This window comes from Lygodium microphyllum, chromosome 15 (genome assembly GCF_053477565.2).
Source record: "Lygodium microphyllum isolate KBCC chromosome 15, Lygodium_microphyllum_v1.1.10, whole genome shotgun sequence".
NCBI lineage: Eukaryota > Viridiplantae > Streptophyta > Polypodiopsida > Schizaeales > Lygodiaceae > Lygodium > Lygodium microphyllum.
Genome location: NC_141149.1, coordinates 47,809,623 through 47,831,058, shown reverse-complemented (window position 1 = coordinate 47,831,058; position 21,436 = coordinate 47,809,623). Strand labels below are relative to the sequence as shown.

Sequence of the window (21,436 nt, the reverse complement as noted above, 5' to 3'; positions counted from 1 at the left end):
TAATGTCATCCATATAGTAGGTCCACTTGCATGCACACGTGCATGCGCACCTATGCATGCACACATGCGCACGCACACACACACACACACACATACACACACATCTAGGAGCAACATATATAAGACATGCACACTGTAGAGTATAATTCTTAGTCTTGAGAGTTGACCAATTGCAGTTGCATCCCTGTAATCATTTACAAGTTTACCGCTCTTTCACACTCTCAATATGTCTTAAATGGGTTCCTTAGTCAATCTAAAAATCGCATAGATAGCTATAGCTAGTGGATTGGTGTGGATATTACCCTCTTTTACACTATGTAAAATGTTTAGATATTGATTAGAAACTAATATCCAATCAATCACATCTATACTGGTACTCAATTTCACAATACTAGATTCAAATAGTCATAAGTAAAATATTCATGCACCTAAATTACTATTGTTTGATGGCCTTCTACCCTGTTTAACTCATGGCTCTTATATCAACTTATTATGCACATAGTTGCACCTTGAACAATAGCTACCTCCTTGATATGTATGCCAATTGTGATTTACACATGTATAGTATAATTGAGATACAATATTGTATCAATAGGTACACACTGATATGTATGCCAATTGTGATTTACACATGTATAGTATAATTGAGATACAATATTGCATCAATAGGTACACACTGATTAACTCCAATGCAATAGTATCCATGAGTGGCTATTAATTAATAGTATTTCCTTGAGTTCCCTTGGATAAATGGACTTTTCAGTATCATGAAATGATTAGTTTTGGAGATATACTTATCATAAAGTAATTTAGCCCTTTAGTATGGTATAGCATTACTCCTTCTTAATTCCAAAATTTAAAAATTCTAACCCACCTACACATTTTCGAGTTATCATACATTAGTACTTGGGTTGGCCCTTGCATAATACTAGCTTACACATTCCTATTTATCATGCATTAGTACTTGGGTTGGCCTTTGCATAGTTCTAGTTTATCTGTTTTCTACTTACACACTTCTATGTGGTTGGTCTTTCTTAGAATAAGGTCTATGAGATAGCTATATATACTCAAGATATTCTCTTACATGGCTTCATGTGTACATTTTGGTATATCCATAAGTAGCTATGATCTTCAAGTTATAGAAACTTAGTTAGCTGTGATAGATACACTTGATTAGAAGTTGTATAGATTCTACAATATGATTTAAATTGATGTTTTGGTACCTTAATTTCCATTTTCCATAGCAAAGCTGGCATAAATCCTTAGGATTGGCTTTCTAATGTCTTTATAGGTGCGATCAAGATAACAACCAGGTCCCACATCAACACCTGCAATACACATTAGGTGGTCAGGTTCAACTAGACCCTTCACCCACTCATGCCTAGAAAGACTACTCGCAAGGACAACCATTGACAAAATGCAACAATTTTACATCCTTATATTTATTTTAGCGAAAATGTACTCTTTATCTAGATTGTACCCAAAGGGTCTTTATGAGATTGTAATTTTTAATTAATTTTTTATCTCCATTTTTAGTTTTAACTTTTTATCTATTTTTAATCTATATGGCATTCAATATGTTTGCTATGGTTACTTAATGTTATCTTTAATAATTGTTTAAGCTTCTAAATTACACTTTTTATTGTATCCAAATATATACTAACCATTATAATTCTATATTCAACTTAATCATATTAATTATAGTTTTATTTTTGTGTTATTTTCTCATAATATTATAGATGTATTAATTAGTTTATTTTCATAATATTATAGATGTATTAATTAGTTTATTCTTTTGATTTAGTCGATAATTTATTAATTTTTAAATAATATATATTATTCAAGTTTTGTTGAAGAGAAATGTTACCTAAAGACACACTTTCGCTATCCTTACTAACCCTTGACCATATTAGTATCATATAGGTAATTGAAAATTTAATAAATTATATCAACACATAAAACTCCCAATCTAGCTTTTATACTAACCAACTAGTTTTTGCAAAAGCCATGGTCCTTTTAGATCTAAGCTATTCAAAGCATTACTATTATATTTACATAAGTAACCTAAATTCTAGCTTTGCATTAGCCAAGAGGTTCTTATGGATTCTATGGGCCTTCTAGATCCTAATTTTTGAAGGGTTATTATTATTATTTTAGTTTAGTGTCATTCTTCTTCTGTCTCGTAATTTGTAGGTGTATTATGAAAAATTTCATAGTAAAATTCCTTAGCATATGATGAGGTACTTTTTCTAATCCTATACTCATTCTAATCAGCATTGGATTTAATGTGCTATATGATATGACACCTTGACACATCAAACATAAGGATACACATATTCATCTACTATTGATCCACTTCTAATTTACTATTGGAATGGGGTGGGACACACACACACACAAACAATCACTTTGACTATGTCTATTTTATTAATTGTTATCCTTAATTAATACACACTTTAGTCCCTAGGATGTGAAAACATATAGACACTCTCTCCCACATGGATATAGTGCTCTCTCTCTCTCTCTCTCTCTCTCTCTCTCTCTCTCTCTCTCTCTCTCTCTCTCTCTCTCTCTCTCTCTCTCTCTCTCTCTCTCTCTCTCTCTCTCTCTCTCTCTCTCTCTCTCTCTCTCTCTCTCTCTCTCTCTCCTACACACATGTACTTTATAGTTTAGAAACTATTGTTTTGTACTTACGTATTCTTTGTAAAGTTTTCCTCTCTTGATCCTTTAAACATGTTAACTCCTTCCCACTCTTAGTGGTACTACCTCACTACTATGAATTGTGATTTTACTCATCACACAAGCCTTAGAACCATAAACATAAACACACACATACACATGTAGTCTTAGAGCCATAAGCACACACACATCATTGTGTTGTATCTAAGACATATGCACACATATACATACATATACACACACAAATACATAGATTAATACTAATTTCATTGCCCCTTTGGCTTATCCATGTAGCCATATCATTATTTGTATCTATTGATATTTCATCTCACATGCTCATGCCATATCAAAATCAAGTTGTTCTTGCTTAAGCACACGCATCCGCACACACACACTAAGTGGGTTATCTATGATTCTTGTATTAAGTGGGTTATCTATTATTCTTTTTACTTGTACTTTTTTATATAGATATTAGGGATATCATTGCCAAATGCTTGCACCAACTTTGTAAGGATAGAGGGAATTATTTAAGGAGTTATCCCATGAGACATCTTCACAATTGCTCATACATCTGCCTTCTTAGTTAGGCCTTTATAGCGCGCGCGCGCGCGCGCACACACACACACACACACACACATAGTGCCTACCTTTACAAGAACCCTAGAGGGTAATATAATCCTCCCTAGCCACCCTAAAGTTATTATTCAAATCCCCTATTCAAGAGCTATTTAATAGGGCATTAGCCTTTACACACATTCCTCTTATACATCTTCACTTTCACTATTAGAGGGGCATTAATTGTGATGCAACACATGCACACACATGTTTTCTTTAACTTTTACATTAGGTACTAGTGCCTAACATGCAATACTTTCAACCCATAACACCATGGGATGTTTATGTTTTGACATTATGTGATGTATACTTAACAATAGAATGTATACATTGCTGAATGGTCAATTGTGTAAAGAAGTATGACTCTTAGTTATTATCTCGAATAGATTCCTATGATGCATTTTTGGGTGTATGTATTTTGGATCAACCTCTCTTGCACATGTGTCTTTCTTGACATTTATATTATCTCTTATCCTTTGTACCACTAAGACATGATAAAAAAGGCAAAAATTTGTACTTTTGCACAAGACATGATAAAAAATGTAAAAATTTGCAATTTTGCACCTTTCAAAATAATATTGATGTGGATAGTGGATACACATTGTTAGAACTACATGTTTCTTGCTATATAGATGAATATCTTACGTGTTACATCATGTATAACACCTAATATTTATGTTGCATGATATCCATAGCTTACAAGAGGTTAATTAAGTCCACCTAATCTTTCACATTCCCCACCTGTCAAGTAAAGATCGCAATAGGCTAAATTAACCTTGAATCACACCTTGGATCAAGGGATACCTAAAAGTGGCATCTTCTTTTTATGCACCAACTTCCATCGTTGCATCTATTAAACAAGTATAATGAGAGTATAGCAACTTATAAGGACACTAGACACATAGATAGTATCACATAGTTGTCCATACAAAGACCAATCATTCCTTAAGGGCAGTGATAGACTATGAAGCATCTCTTCCATGATATTACACAAACCATGAGATAAGGTGCTTTCAACATTGACACAATCAACTATGTTTGGCCTATGTGATAGCAATAGAAATTTTGATGGTGGGATGATTCTCTCATTTTGTCCACACTAGTATCTCTTATGTTAGGAAGGAATACGATTTTCTTTCATATTTTCTCTATCTTGACTACACAAGAAGCATCCTATGAAATATCATAGGATTATGTCTCTAATTCTATGTACTAGGATAAAGCTGTTTTGCATAGAATTCGCCTACTTGCCAATTTTTTATTGATTGATAGGATGTATGCAAGTAAGTCCTTGCAATGTCAATTTTGTGATGATACATATATGTATGTATGTGCACACATACATACACACACACGTGTGTGTGTGTGTACATACATATATATATCCTTTCTTCCTCTCCCTTTGTCTCCCTATCTATATTCTCTCTCTAACTTAAATGAATTTAAATCATAGTGATGAAGTGTGCCAAATATTCTTAGTAGTTCACATCAGCCATGCACTCTCTAAACTTCAACAAGAGAGATTGATTCATGCTTATTTTGGATTGAATTTATAACCTATCTTTACTATACAATGGAAGACAGTGGTGTGAAAGACAGTGGATGCGTAAAGGCATATACCGCGTTATCAACACTAATCATCTTGCTTACATCCAAACAAAAAAAAAAAAAAAAAGCAAAACCACTGGATGGAAAGTCTTGAGGTTATCTACTTATTTATTTTTGAAGAATCTAAATCAAACCCAAGTTGCTCCTACCATGAAAATTATTATAAAGAAGGCTATCTAGACATTCCTTCCAAATATAGAATGTTGTAAGTCTTTTGTTAAGCCTTCTTGCTATCATACTATTAATGTATCAGACTTCCATGGATAAATCTTCATGATGTAATGCCTTTGGCTACTAAAAATAATTTAAATAAAAGATTATTTTCTCTCTCTAATGTGTACAAAAACTAAAATCCTTAAAGAAATCTTAAGTTAAAACATGGGTAAGCTTTATGACACATATTAAACTAGCTAACCTTCGGAATTTGATGGGAAAAGAAAAGAGGTGAAAACTAATATAGAAGTTTGGATTGAGTCTATGGAATACTATTTCCGAGTTGTAGGAACAAGTACCCCAAACCAAGCCATGATGGCCAAACTAAAGCTAATAAGAAAAGTGTGTGTTTGGTGGAAACAGTGGTACAAAGACATTAGAGTCTCAAACAATGTTGCTACATGGGAACTCATAAAAGAAGCTATGAATGGAAGGTATCTTCCACCTTCCTATCGCACCTTGAAAATGAACAAGGTTTCCGAGCTTTACTAGCTTAAACTGAGCCTGAGCCTAGATGCATATTCGCCCATAACTCTTGAGAAGTATACTCCGACTATGGATATCACCCAACATGTGGCGAAGTTTTGCCAAAGGTTAAATTCTCCCTTGGATACTCAATTGAAATTTATGTGACCGAAGGATCCCCAAGACACTCTTCTTAGAGCCAAAGCTTTGGTTTATTCAAATAAAAGTCAACCCCTTAGAGATAGCTATATCTCAATGTGCTTCGAGGAAGAATCAAATGATCCAAAGTACTATGGAAAGAGGTGCCAAAGTGCAGAGAGTTAGACCACATCCTAAGAAAATGCCCTATTCATGATGTTTCCATTGCAATGAGCTAGGACATATCTAAGCTAATTGCCTTGAATTGGATCAAGAAGATAAGAAACCAATAAAGAAGCAAAGCTATACGAGTTTAGTAGTTAGTATATTATAAAATTTAGATAATGATGAAGACCTCGAGCCCATTATACCCTCTGAAAATTAGTAACCCTAGAAAGATCCTTATATGATGCATTAAGACTTAGATTTGAAACGGACCCTACTTTTCTAATGAATTTAGTCACAAGATATTGCTATAAACCTATATTTAAATTCATAGTATCATTTTGAAGTTAAGTGTGTGTAGTACAATGAAAGCATAGTGGGTCCTAACCCATAGGTCCTACAATATAACTTATCACAGAGAAACGACAATCCCAATTCTCTCGAGATGAGGACATCTTGATTCCTCTAAGGGAAAGAAGATGTGATGACCTTAATACACATGTTTTGACTTTTAAAAAGAGAAAAGAAAAATGTTGCCACATGCAAAAATGCACCATGATGTCATTGTCCTCATGCTTCATCAATGTCATTAAGCATTGCTTTATCTCCGTCATCTTTCTCGTCATCGTGATCACGAAGGATGGCTATCATCCGCATTCGCTAAGCCTACATAAAGGTTTAATCGATGGAAAAGGCATTGCACGTGGCCCATAAAGGGCACTATGTAATTGAGGAGAGAGATGAGAGCTAAAGACTATAAAAGACTTAAGCCCATATGCCTTAGTGACTATTCATTACTCAATTATTTTTATGCATTTACGTTGGCGCACACGCACACACGCGCACACACACAGAGGTAAGCTAGTAAGTGGGAGATAGAGGGATAGAGAGAGAGATAGTAGGATGAGAGTGAAATAGAGAGAAAGATAATGGTACAGAAGAAGATAGAGAGAAAGATAATAAGACAACAAGAGAGAAAGAGATAGTGCAAGGGAGAGATAATAGAAAGAAAGGGGAAGATAGTGAGAGGGAAGAACATAGAGAACGATATAGTGAGAAAGAGATAAAGAGAAAAAGAAGGATCAAAAAAAGAAAAGACCTAGAAAGACCACCAAATTCCAAGAATCAACTTACTCATAAGAATCCATTCTCACAAGCAATATCAATTTGTTTTCTCTTGGATATCCACTATCATTACGTTCATGATTATCCTCTTCTCCTAGCCAAGATACTCCCTTGCTTTACTAGACTCTAAGTATCCCATTGTATCTTGCCAAGCTTTACTTCAAAGATATAGAAGTTTGGACATACTACAAGGGTCTAAGAAGGATAGAGCAAAGAATGTGTTCAAAAAAGTTTGCTTACTACGATGACTCCAAAGAGGTGGAGAGTTGGAGTGGGATAAAAGGTTGCACATGTGAATGAAGTCCCATCTATAACAACTTCTATTTGTACCATTAGATAGATTTAAAGTAATTTTGATTAAGTAGATTGATTGGTTAGTTGGCTATTATTACTACTTGCAACAATGAAGGGTAAATAGTAGTTTCTATCTATCTATCCTTAAATTATTGTGCATTTAAGAGGAAATGAATAATCTATTAGAAACTAATCATGACTATTCCTTAAAGGATGTAACCACTAAGCATAAAGTTCGACGCCTTGCTTACACATGCTAATGCGATGTGTGCTATCACATTGCATCATTTAGATGAAAGCTTATGACATTTGAAAAGTATAAAGAGAATTTGAGACATCGCATCCTAAACACTATGATTGCACTATTAAGGAAAAATACGTTGTGGATTGTATATTCTCTATTTTGGTTTCGATGAAATGCTATAAAACATGCTTATTGCTTTGAAAGGAGACGATTTCCTAGTTAGAATAGACTGATTGCCTTGTTTATGGATTTTGAAAAATGAATATTGTGTCTACAAGGACAGATTCTTGGATATGTTCTAGCCCCCTCCTAAGGCTAGTGGCAGAGTCCTTCACCAAGGGGAGGGATTTGTCCACAACAAGTACTAGGACTAGCCCCAGATGCAATAGGTCTCTCCATAGGAAGAACATTAAGCTAGGAGGTGACTTACGGTTGCTATAAGGGCTCTTGCTATAAATTCCTTGGGTGTCCAAGACTAGCCAATTCCTTGCAAACCCGAGATGGTCTTCCAAGAAGACCCTATTTCTAAATAAGAACAAATTGGTGGATTATACTCGTGCATACGCATCCAAGTACGTTGAATACAAGTCCTGATGTAAGGAGCAAAATATGGACACAACATTGTATCTTGAAGATGTGAATAAATATTCTATCGATAGAACACTACACATGGTTCAACCCTAGTATAGTCCCATTGTATAGTTATTTTCAGTATTGTATGTTATCTTTACCTTACTGATGAGATGACATTAGACATGGATGTACTCTTGATTTTGTCTCATAGGCCACATTGGCCTTATGTAGACGTTAATATTTCTTTCTTTCTTTTCTCTCTCTCTCTCTCTGTGCCTAAAAAAACCAACAAAAAAAAATCCAAAAAGGAAAAAACAAAAAAACATCCTATTTTTTCTTTAGCCAACTGAAGATCACATCAAGGAAATAGGAAATTAATCATATAGATGTGAATATACCATGACAGGAAGCCCTGTAAATGAGGAATCCAAGAAACATCAGTTGCGTCTCACCTATAGCCCAAATCTCTTGGGTTGGTAAAATCATATTTGCCCATTAGAAAAAATAATATGACCAATTGTGCATTATCTAGCATTAAACAGGCTTCACGATCCGCACAAGTAATCATGGCATGTTAACTGCTGAGTAGCCAAGAATCTCCTTGAATCAAGAATTTGTTCCAAGGGTTCTGAGAATGACCTCCAAACCTTTGTTTTGAGGGTTTTCTTAAACAGCTGTCTGATGTATGTGCAGAGAATTCTCAAAGACAGATCCTTTAATTCAAGGTTTTTTCAGGCTCAAATCCTGCAAGCTTCCAGGAAGTGAAAAAAATAAGATAGGCTACCAAATATAGGTGCAAAAATCCTTTGCTACATTAGAAAATACGGTTACCTATGGATTGAATGGCTTGACCAAACTGTCCTCCATAATAAAATAGTAGCAAAGACTGCAAAATTTGTTGAAATTGCCTCAAGTCCATATATGTGGCTTCATGTCCATATCCACTAACTACTCCACAGTAAAAATAGATTTGAATCTAAAATGTTACCAAATATCGGAAGATTGCTTCCATGTATCATTTACATTTGCATTACTTCAAGCCCCTCACTGCTTTGCTGACAAACGCTCTGTAGAAATGTATGCAAAATCCGAAGTCAGACAAGAAGATAGCCATATTAGTTTACAAGAAAACATTAAAATGAAGCATAAAATTAATCGTGGTTTAGAAAGCTTTTCCACGACAGTTTCTTTGCTGTGCACAGTTCTCTAGAAAACAATAGAGTCCTTCCAAACCAGCAGCCCTTTTAGAATTTTTTCAAAAGTTAGTATATCAAGAGGCCAAAGTTCACTACTTCATTAAAGAGGTGATGGCTGCTTTTTCATATGTCGTATACATCACTTCAGCTTCTTTCTTTTTTTCTAACAAGGTTAGTGTCAAAAAGGCAAACCTTTTTTCTGCCAACAGACTGCAATTGCTCTTAGTGCTTTTTAATATAAGAAATAGGAATGTCATGAAAAAGTTACATGGAGGCTTCAAGTTAAGCCATAGCCTTTCAGGCTAAAAACAAGCTACACACATTCCTAGAATATGAACTCATTAGAATAAGCTATGAGACTCACCAATTTAAGGATATGCAATGCCAACAAAGGACCTCATCAAAAGGTATTTTCCAATTACATTTTACGATTTTAAAACATTTCATTTGGTATGTATCAATGCTCTAACTTGTAGATCCAAGTAAATCCTTTATTAATTAAGTAGATGATAGTGATTGTTCCTTCAGGTAGCAAATTCATCATCTCCTACTTTTGAGCCATACACTGAGTTGGTAAGGAACACTAGAAACTGTGTTCAGTAGGGTTGTCCACCTCCAATGGACAGGATAGATAGTCCAATAGGGCCCATTCCATCCAGCTCGTCCAATGCTGACCACACTTGTCCAATGGGTTCCCTGTCCAACTATTGTGCAGGTCAAAAGTGCCTATGGGAGATCAAAACTAACTGTTTTGAGACTTTTTCACCTCCCTCCACATGGTCATCCAAAAGTGACCGTTTTGGAGACTCTTTTTCATCTCCCTTCCACATGGTCATCCAAACATCTCTCTTTTCAACCTCACAAACAATACATCCATCATCTCTCTCTCCATGAAGGATTTTGAATGAATGAATAGAAGTATCTATAAAGGGCCTTCTCACCAACTAAGGGACTTAGAGACAGTTAGGTAACAATACATCCATCATCTCTCTCTCTCTCTCGGATTTTGAATGAATGAATGAATAGAAGTATCTATAAAGGGCCTTCTTACCAAGTAAGGGACTAAGAGACAGGTAGGAAACAACACAGGAAGCCAAAAGTTTATAAAAACATATGCCTGCAGTAACAACAGAAGACAATCATATGTGAGCACATGCGGGGTGGTGCAGATAATTTCCATCCACAAAACAACCACCTCTTCAAGGATCACACTAGTAGAAACCATGGAACTACCTTCCCACAATACTAGTCCTGGAACATGGTCGACATGTTCAAGAAAATGAAACATTGGACCTATCTCAACCAGGCAACAAATAAAGGGAAAATCTCTCATGCATAGCATCTCTCTCTAACATAATGTTAATGTACCTCAATGTGTTTCGTGCGAGCACGAAACACAGGATTTCATGCTTCTGCAATAGCACTGTAACTATCAACAAAAAGAATGGGTGTAGGACCCTCCAATGGTAAATGTAGATCAACCAACAATCTATGCAACCATACACATTCCACTGTTGCGGTGAAGGCTGCCTTGTACTCAGTCTCACAAGACGATGTAGCCACTATAGGTTGTTTTTTGCTTAGCCATAAAATGCATGAATGGTCCAAAAAGAAACAATGCCCACTAGTAGAATGCCTAGTGTCTACATCAGCAGCCCGGTCTGAATCACTGTAAGCCTATAAGTATAAGTCTCCCCCCCTAAAAAATAGAAATGCATATGATTGAATACCTTGCAATTATCTGAAGATCCACTTAACAGCTTGCCAATGTGTGGTTTGTGGGCTATGCATATATCTACTCACTTGAGATACCACATACTCAATGTCAAGACATATGTTGCAAAGGTCAATAAGGCAGCCAACAGCCTGGCTGTAAATTGCAACGCCATGTATCTCTTCGACATCATGAATAGACAGCTTTAGGCCTGGCTCCATAAGAGTGCACATAGGTTTGCATTCTTGCATATTAAGCCTATGTAACAACTTATCCACTTACTACAACTGTGACATGATGATACAATGGTAATTTTGTTTGAACTGAATTCCCAAATAGTAGCGAAGACAGCCTATGTTTGACATAGCAAATGCATGTTTTAAATCAGCCTTAAAATCTGCAATTTTTCCCTCTATAGGTCCAATGAGTAGCATGTCATCCACATAAAGAATGATAATCAGCAAGTTCCCCCCAAACCCCCCCCCCCCCGGTTTCATTCTTAATGTATAGAGTGGAAGTAGTTGGACTATTGTTGAACTCTTTGCTAGTCAAGTGTGCATCAATTTTTTAGTACGATGCATGAGAAGCCTGTTTAACACCATAAAGACCTTTATACAACTTGTATACCATGTGCTCTTTCCCTTTAATCTCAAACCCTAAAGGTTGGGACACACAAACATCCTCATGCAAATCCCCATTCAAGAATGTTGTTTTAATATCTAACTAGTGTACTTTCCAACAAAAATGTGCAGCCATCACAATCACATATCTCACCATACTCATATGGGATGTAGAAGCAGAAGCTTCCTTATAATCTATATCTTTCGTCTGTGCATAGCCTTTTGCTACCAATTGTGCCTTATCCCTATCAATTGTACCATTAGCTTTATGTTTGAGTTTGAAAACCCACTTTGTGCCAATGGCCTTTTTGCCACGTGGTAGATCCACAAGATCCCATATAGACTTAGTAGCAATGGAGTCTAACTCCTCTTGCATAGCCTACATCCAATGTACATCTGCTGAGCTTCGTCCAAGGAAGTAGGCTCATCCTCATCCAACAATGAGCTCATAAACACATGCTCATCACAATCATCTACTTCCATTATATCAGCCAAATGTGCCCCCCTGCATCATGTGCTGCATGCCTATCAGCCCTTCTAAGTACACTAAGGTGATGGGACATCCATTTTACTTCTTGGAGAGTTTGTAACAGCCATCAAAAGATTGTTTTTGCTGCATTTACAGCAGTCCTTTCATGCTGAACTACTGCCTCCACTACATGTGGCAAACTCTCATCAATACCCTACTGTTCGGGAGTATGTGGAGCAGCCACTGCTTGCTGTAACAGATCTGTCCTGCCATTTACAGCAGGCATGAACTCCTAAGAAAGTGGTTAAAGGCCTTCAAAAACATCACCATTGTCATCTGTGGCTAGCATTTGAAATTGGTCGTGAGAAAATGCTGCATTTTCAACAAATATGACATCCCTGCTAACAAACACCTTCTTCATGTGGGGGTCATACATGCATTTTACAACCTTATCATCAAGCTTCCCACAAAGGTATTCCGGAGCATGTGCGTAGGCTATGCAACCACATACCTGAAAGTAGTCAACTTTGGGTTTCTTACCATGCCAAGCCTTGAATAGTGTGATTGTCTTCAAAGCCTTTGTAGGTGCCCCATTCAATACATGATTGGCACCATAAAGCCCTTCTAACCAAAATTTACGTGGCAACCCCTTGCTTTTTAACAACATACAAGTCATTTCCATGAGAGTACAATTCTTCCTTTCAGCAACTCCATTTAAATGAGGAGTCATTCTAACAGTGGCTGGATGCATAGTGCCACAATCCAACAAATATGTCTCAAATGCACAAGACACAACCTCCCCCCCTCTATCAGTGTGAAGTGTCTGCACTTTTAAACTAGTTTCAGCCTCAAGCTTTGCCACAAGATGTTTAAAATGCATGAATACATCAGATTTAGCTTTCACGTCATACACCCATGTATACCTCGAGCAGCATCAATAAACGTAACAAAATAAAGGTGATCCCCAAGTACAAATGTCCTCAAAGAACCACAAACATCAAATTGAATAAACTTCAGTTTTCAGACAGCATGCATTGCACCATCCTTTTTTAAGGCAAACCTATGCATCTTGCCCAAAATACACCCCTAGCATGCATGAGGAGCTAGAGCCTCCACTTGAGGCAATACATCTACCATATGATACCTCGTAAGGGTCATCAAACTCCCAAAGCTCCCATATGATACCTCGTAAAGATCATCAAACTCCCAAAGCTCATATGTTCATAAAGGGCATGCCAAAGCTCCACATTCTGCATAGCAAGTGAAAGACTAGTGACTGCCAAAACATCATGAGACTGTCGGTCAAAAGATTCTAACAAGAATAAACCTTGTACAAGGTACCGAACAGCCTAAGTGCATAGTTCATCTCTCTGTCTCTGACAAGACATTTGTCATCCTCAAAGATGACCTGAAAGCCATGCTTATTGAAGGCTAAAATAGACAAGTTCTTTGTAATGCCAGGAACAAATAATACATGTAGAAGTATGAAGTTTAAACCATCTATAGCATCAATGGTGATTGTCCCAATGCCACAAACATCATTGTTGTTGTTCGCGCATGTGGCACACTTTCCAATAGGGGCTAAATGCAAAGAAGTAAACAAACACTTCCTAGAAGTAATGTGCTTTGAAGAACCACTGTCAAAATACCATGTTTGTTGTATTTCAACAGCACTAAATGCTGAATCAGCCATAGAAGAATCATAACTACATGTGAAAAATGCATAATCCTCCTCTACCAAGTTGACTGAAGCATCACCATATGCTGATTTGTTGGCTGATGCATCTTAGACAACCAAATTGGAGTCTCTCTTCTTCTCCTTGGCTAATCTCTTTCAGCACTCATCAATACAATGGCATGGCTTCTTGCAATAATGACATTTTCCTTTCTTTTTAGACTTACCTAAGTCTTGGACAGCCTTGTTTGATGTCTGCCTAGCATCACCCTTTTGCTGATTTTTTGTATTTTGCTTAGCTTTACTCTTGCCTTTAAACTTGGAAAGCATAACCACATCACCTAAATGCAATGCAACATTCTTCGAAGCCTGCTCCTCTTGCAACAAGAGACCTTCCAACTCCACAAATGTAAGGGGCTGTCCCCCCCCCTTCCCCCCAACTGACCATCAAAAATGTGTGAAAACCAAGATATGACTGTAGAAGAGAGTTCACCAATTCAGCATCCTAAATAATCTCATCAACATTGAGCAACTGCTCATGCAATCTTGTATATAAGTAAAGTGATCTGCCATGCTATCACCCTAATTCATGTTTACATTTGCCAACTCTCTACAAAGATACGAGACCCTAGCCTCATTGTGGGCAGCAAACATACGCTCAAGTATGTCCCACGCTGATTTTGAGATCTTGCAAGACCGAATGTGCAAAATGATGGCTCTTTTCATTGACAATGCTATCAAAGAAGATACCTGAGCATCCTTCAAATCCTATTTTATTTGATCCTCCATAGGATGGGAAGGAGAGGCAACACCAACAGCACCAATTACTTGTCCTCAAGTGTGACACTAAGGTATCCGAGGTGCGAAACCTCCTGGTCACTGCAAGTCACCTGTAACATAGTCCCACAAGTCCTTTGCGACAAGAAGGTTGCAAACCATAAAACTCCACAATGGGTAGTTGGAGCCATCAAGCTTGTCCTCCTGAGTGAGGACACCAAAATGCTGCTCTAATCATTGTTGCCATGACATGCCATGCTATCAAGAATGAGTAAGAAATCTACAGCCAAAAACTTTGATGCTGAAGTATAGTGTGTGTACTCCTCAGAGTACTAGAAATCCCTCTGGATTATCAAACAAGTGCCAAATTGTCACACAAATGCCAAAGTGTGCACAATGTCACCCAAAATAGCACTCTACCACAATAATAACAGCAATGCATTGTTGTATACTGCTGTAATACACCTGCCTCATAAAGCGTGCCCAAAACATTACAAATTCCAGCAATTTAAATGCTAATTCCCACCAAAATTTCTGAATTTCCCTCAAATTTACTATTCAATCTAACTGTAACAGCAATTAAATGCTGTTGTACCACTGATTTTCTATCTTAGGATGTGTGTACAAAACTTGGGACCCTTTGGGTCAAATTTGATGGCAAGTAGGGTGTTGCAAGCAATGCTATTTGTTACAAAGGAGGTGCTGGAGACAATGGTGACATGGGTAGATTACCAGGGCGGTAGCGCGCTGTAGGAGCAAGCCACAAACAGTGGTGGAAGGAATATGCAGGTGGTGCAATAGCTTAGGTGGTGACAAGCAAGCAGCGTCACTCTACAGGAGTAGGTGCCAAGCGGGTGGCACAATCCACAGTAGGCGGCTCACAAGGCGCAAGGGCGCAAGGCAGACAAAGAAGAGAGTGGCAATTGAGTAGGCACAGGCACACATGGTGCAAGCGGAAGATCTTGGCGAAGCAGCACTAGCTGACAGTGGTTGTTCTATGTGTAGAAGTTGCTCTGATACAAGCTATGAGAACAAGACCAGCAATGGAGAAGAGAGAAACAAGACAGTGATAGTGAGTGAGCTACAAGAAGAACATACAGTATACTTGTTGAACTAAACTCAAAGAGTGAAAGTACAACCTAGTTTAGGTCATGAGTTAGCTAACCAGCCTTCCACCAACTAACTAGAGTTAGGCTAACTTACTCTAGTTCCTAGTGTCACTAAATGTCTAAAGACACTAGGTACCTGGTACACACACTACATTGACACTTATATAGGTGCCCACACCAACGGAAATCATTGAGCATTGGCCAAAATTACCAAATTTTGGCACATATGCCTTGCCATTCATCATGTTTGAAGCCAAGTGAAAGCTTGCATGCTAGAAGACTTAGATGTGAATGAAGGCCATAGGTAGATCATGTGAAGCTAAAGTGCATCTAAGGGCGAAATAGATAGATTGCTTAAGTGAATCTTGCAGATTTGAAGTCTTCTAAAGAGGACGAAGCCTGCACGCAAATGGTCTTGTCAACTCTTAGACATGGTGGGAGTGTAAAGATAGATTGCTTAAGTGAATCTTGCAGATTTGAAGTCTTCTAAAGAGGCCGAAGCCTGCAAGCAAATGGTCTTTTCAACTCTTAGACATGGTGGGAGTATAAAGAAAGCAGGCGATAGATTGAAGAACATTAACAAAGCAGGGAGACGTCCACATGGGCAAGAGACCCCACTCCAAGACGAAGGTGAGATGGAAAGGAAGAAGCAAATATATCTAGCAACAAAGTAAAACGGTTGCTTTGCCTTGAATTGTGACGCTGCACCATCTGAGCAAACCCAATGTTTTGTAAAGCTGAGTCCCTGGTGTCTCAGCCATTGAGCACGTACAAGAAAAACATGGTGCACAAATAATGTATCATGTTGTTTATCGTGTGAGATAAAAAAGTGCATAGTCTTCTTTATTGCACCTAATGCAATGCAAAAATAAGTGTCTTCTTTATTGCACCCGATGCAATGCAAAAATAAGTAATCATGACAAAAATAGTGACATGCTTAGTGTACTAATGCATTGACCGAGTCACATTTTTCTCCTTGAAGTAGTTCTCTGTGAAGTCCACAATAGAGACCACCATCTTATTCAGAAACAAAGAAATCCAATCGATGGAGGAGTGGAATGAGCAAGGAGATACTTGAGTGGGCTAGAGTCCCATTACACAACTCATGTGGGTTACCACCCAACATGCCAATGATTTGAGCAAGGAGACACTCGTGTGGGCAAGTCTCCCACTAATGATGAAGAAGCAAAGAAGTGATGGAGCGGATCCAACACAAAGCTATCCACATGGACTAGAGTGGGCTAGAGTCCCATTACACAACTCATGTGGGCTACCACCTAACATGCACGAGTATAAATAAGGCGAGTAAGGCGGGCCAAGGGAATGTAGACTCATCATTCATGGACTTGGAATAAGTGTAAACAAGGCAAGCCACAGCCCTTGGAAGGTGACTCCTTGTTGTCCCCTACCCGCGAAGGCCCCCATATGGCTGTCTTCTGCAGCAAATTGATGTTCTCTCATCAAAAAATGGACCAATAGCTCTCTCTCTCTCTCTCTCTCTCTCTCTCTCTCTCTCTCTCCGCCATAGTCCACACACAGACAAGGAGTACTAATTGATTGAGCCGTTCAACTTAGCCGATCCAGACGTCCTAGGCCTCGACACAGACACCGACGACACCTTCATAGGCGGATACAGGGGATTATTGCTTGGGCTAGAGCTAGGCCCTCCAACCCACATGAGATTGTACCATTTGGAGCTCATTGTTACTAGATAGAGCTCTATGTTTTACACATAGCCATAGTTTCCTTTCTTATTTTGCTTTGTGTTATATATTTTGCCCAGACAGTTGTACCATCATACACATGATTGTAACTCATGGTCTCATAGATCATTTTGGCCTTTTGTAGACATTAATATATCATCTCTCTCTTTTTTTCGTAAATAATATATCATCTCTCTCTCTCTCTCTCTCTCTCTCTCTCTCTCTCTCTCTCTCTCTCAAGTTGTAAACTGATTGAATGGCTGAGACCCAGCCCCCAAAAACGTTTTCTCAGTTTGTATGGGCATTTTTGCTGAGTGGCAATCTTCTAAACCCATTTTTCAGCATTATCCTACCATTTAATCAATTTTCAGAATTAAATAATCCTGAAAATTAATTTCACTCCTAACCCTACCCAAAATTAAATGTGCCCATTCGTAATTAAATTAGCTAGGCCATTTGCAACCTAGAGTGGTCCACAACCTCTATTGACCTTAAACTGGCATTATATAATTAATTAATGCTAGACCCTAGTGTCACCACCGACCCTTTTTGGCGAAACCACTACCCTAGGGCCCAATCTGATACCAACCAACCAACAGAAACCAATCGTCATAGCTTATCACAACTTTTGCTTTTGACACCACTGCATCCTTGAGGTCCTTAGCCTTTTACTATGGAATAACTACCATGTACATCACGTGTGCTAAACGACCATGCATATTTGATTAATAACTTCATCAAATGTGATCAGGTTGTTTTTTACAATCCACGGCAAGAGGTGAAAAGCATTTTCAGTGAAGATCACATCTCAGTTGACAATAACCTTACTTGTAGAGGACTGACAAAGGTAGTATCCTTTGCGTTCAGCACTATATCCAGTAAATATATAGCGAATGGCCTTATCATCCAACTTGTACCTTTTCTAAGAAGGCACATGAGCATACGCTAATAATCCAAAAATCCTCATATGGGAGAGAGAAGTCTTTGAGCCAATCCATGCCTCATAAGGAGTGATGGTACATAAAGCTTGTGGAACACCTATTCAAAACATAAGTGGCCCATAGAATAGCATCAAACCAAAAAGAATTAGGTAAATTCTTACTCTTCAACATGCATCTTGCCATCTCCATGAGCAACCTATTCTTTGTTTTGGTACTCCATTTTGTTGCGGGGAGTAAGGGACAATGCATTGATTATGGATATCTCAAGATGCAAGATACTCTAAAAACTATTTGGAAAGATATTCACACCCCTGTTGGTGTGAAGGGTCCGATTGTGAAAGCTACTTTGGTTCTCCACCATGGGAATAAAAGACTTGAAGCAACAAAAGACTTCAGGCTTAGATTTCAGCCCATACACCCAAGTGAATCGGGATTTGTTATCAACAAATGTGACAAAATCTAGTAATCCACCAATGGATTTGGTTCACATAGAAACACAGAGATCACTTTAAAGAAGATGCAAAATAGATGGAGAATGAACATGAGAGTCCTTAGGAAAGGGAAATCGATGCATCTTACCAAGTAAACATCCTTCACAAATGTGATTCAATGACAAGTGAATTTTTGGAAGATCCTTGACCATATCCTCTGACTGAAGCTTCATCAATGCTCGATAGTTTTATGTGGCCAAGCCTCTAATGCCATAAATGTGTATCATGAAAAGATTCCTTTGCTAATAAGGCACTATCAATAGGATTTTCAGCAAGTTGTTGATCATACATATCAAGACGATAGAAACCAGGATTGTCACGCTCGATGGCGTCCGATTAATACCATCCAATACTAGTACGGTACTAATCAGACTAATAAATCTTGGACCTACGTCCGATGCTACATCTGATGAAAAAAATTGTACGTATAAATTTAATACCTAAACTGAATGTTGAGACTCAAAAGTAATACACTTTAAACATTTAGAGACTTTATACTAGAAGAGCTTGAGAATAAAGAGGATGGCCGATGGAGAGCTTGAAAAGTGGAGGCAAAGTGTAGATATGGCGAAGGAGAGCTTAAGGGAGTGGGGTTAGAGAGCTTGAGGAGAGAGAGTTTGAGAATAGAGAGCTTAAAAGTTGAGATTGAAGTTTCAATTTGAAATTAGAAAGGGAAAGAGAGAGAGAGAGAGAGAAAAGAAGGAAATATTGCTAGAAGGGACGCGAGAGAGAGAGAGAGAGAGGGGTATGTACAAGTGTGTTGTGGAGAGGAAGCGTAAAAGACACCTACAATTTTCCCCAAAAGTGACCCCAAATGGTCACAAACATGCACTTGAAATAGTCGGACCATTTCCATCGGACGTGATCGATGTGTCATGTTGAGCGGATAGCAAAGCGAAGGGCACGGCTAAGAGAAATGGAGGTTGAGCAAGCGTGAGCGAGAGAGAGTGTGATAGCTGAAGAGTGAGTGAGCGGAGTGAAAGTACGAAATCGATAAGAGTGTACCAACAATGTGTTGGTACACAAAGAATAAATTGTATTTATACTTACGGCATGTAAAGGGTGCATTCACATGTACTTTACACCGGGGGGGTTAAAACCGGGATGTGAACCTCTAGCTAACCAACTCCCACTACTCGAATGCAATGCTCGTACTGAGCTTTACCTAGACTTCTAGTGAGAACATCTGCAAGGTTATCTTGTGTTTTAATCTTAGTCAATGTGATTTGACCATCTTCCAAAATTTGTCTGATGAAGTGATATCGCACATCTATATGCTTTGTGCGTAAATGATACATAGCATTCTTAGCCAGATACACAGCACTTTGTCCATCACATCCCAAAACTGCAGTACCCATAGACATGCCAAGATCATCTGCAAGTCTGCTCAACCAGATAGCTTCCTTAGAAGCTTGAGTAGCTGATATGTATTCAACTTCAGTGGTACTCAATGCAGCAATGTTCTGCAACTTCGAACACCAAGAAACAGCTCCATCAGCAACTGTAAAGACATAACCGATGGTGGACCTACGAGTGTCCAAGTCACCTGCCATGTCTGCATCACAATAACCCTACAAACTAAGTGCACCCTGCCCATAGCAAATACTTTTTCTTTGTGTACCCTTAAGCTATCGAAGAATACACTTGACAGCCTCCCAATGCGCTTTGCCAGGATTTGACATAAACCTGCTAACAACTCCCACTGCATGAGCAATGTCTAGACAAGTAGCAACCATAGCATACATAAGAAAGCCACAAGCTGATACATAAGAAACTCCCTTCATAGCATTTGCTTCCACGTCATCTTTCGGCCTGTTGGCTTTGCTAAGCTTGAGATAAAGAGGTAAGGGTACCCCAAAAGGCTTAGCTTCAACCATGTTAAATATGTCCAGTACTTTTCCAATGTACTTTTCTTGAGATAAAAACAGCAATTTCTGCATTCTATCCCTACGAATCCTCATGCCCAAAATGTGCTCTACATTCCCCAAATCTTTCATGGAGAAAGCTGATTTCAGCTGATTTTTTAGAGCATCCAAGCTAGTCTTTCTTTTCTCGGCTAGCAACATATCATCCACATACAAAACAAGTATGATGGGGCTACCATCTGTATCCTTTTTCATGTACAAGCAATGATCTGCATGGCTGCGTGTAAACTCATGACACAGCATAAAAGTGTCTAACCTTTTGTACCACTGCCATGGTGCTTACTTCAGCCCATACAAGCTGCGTTTTAGCTTAGCCACCATCTGCTCTTTTCCATGAACTACAAAGCCCGCGGGCTGTTTCATGTAGATTTCCTCATTAATGCCACCATGCAAGAAAGTTATTTTTACATCCATTTGATACAGCTCTTAATCCAAAACAACAATAAAAGCAAAAAACACACGTAAAGTGGTCATCTTCACAATGGGTGAGAAGACCTCTTGGAAGTCAATCCCTTTCTTCTGTGCATACCCTTTGGCAACCGGTCTTGCCTTGTACTTGGGTTTCCCATCAACTGTCTTTACTTTGTACACCCATTTGTTTGGAAGTGGCTTCCTTCCCTTGGGCAATGACACAAGATCCCAAGAATCATTTGCATATAGAGATTTAATCTCTTCCTACATAGCTAACTCCCACTTA

At 38.2% G+C, this 21,436-nt stretch overlaps 1 protein-coding gene across 5 annotated transcripts in view; it reads right to left on the bottom strand.

Moving 5' to 3' along the window:
• Positions 1-8,466: 8,466 nt before the first annotated feature.
• Positions 8,467-21,436, bottom strand: part of LOC148024492 (Mitochondrial substrate carrier family protein) — an 81,976-nt gene continuing 69,006 nt past the window's right edge. Inside the window, exons 6-8 of one of the 5 annotated variants that reach the window (XM_087694140.1) lie at positions 9,108-9,186; positions 8,951-9,005; positions 8,467-8,870 (exon numbers count right to left, since the gene is read on the bottom strand). In XM_087694140.1, the coding sequence (XP_087550266.1) occupies positions 9,164-9,186 (23 nt within the window). In that variant the 3' untranslated portion in view covers positions 8,467-8,870; positions 8,951-9,005; positions 9,108-9,163. Of the gene's footprint in view, positions 8,871-8,950; positions 9,006-9,107; positions 9,187-21,436 lie in introns of those variants that run through there. The other 4 variants (XM_087694142.1, XM_087694139.1, XM_087694143.1 and 1 more) reach the window with 4 other exon arrangements.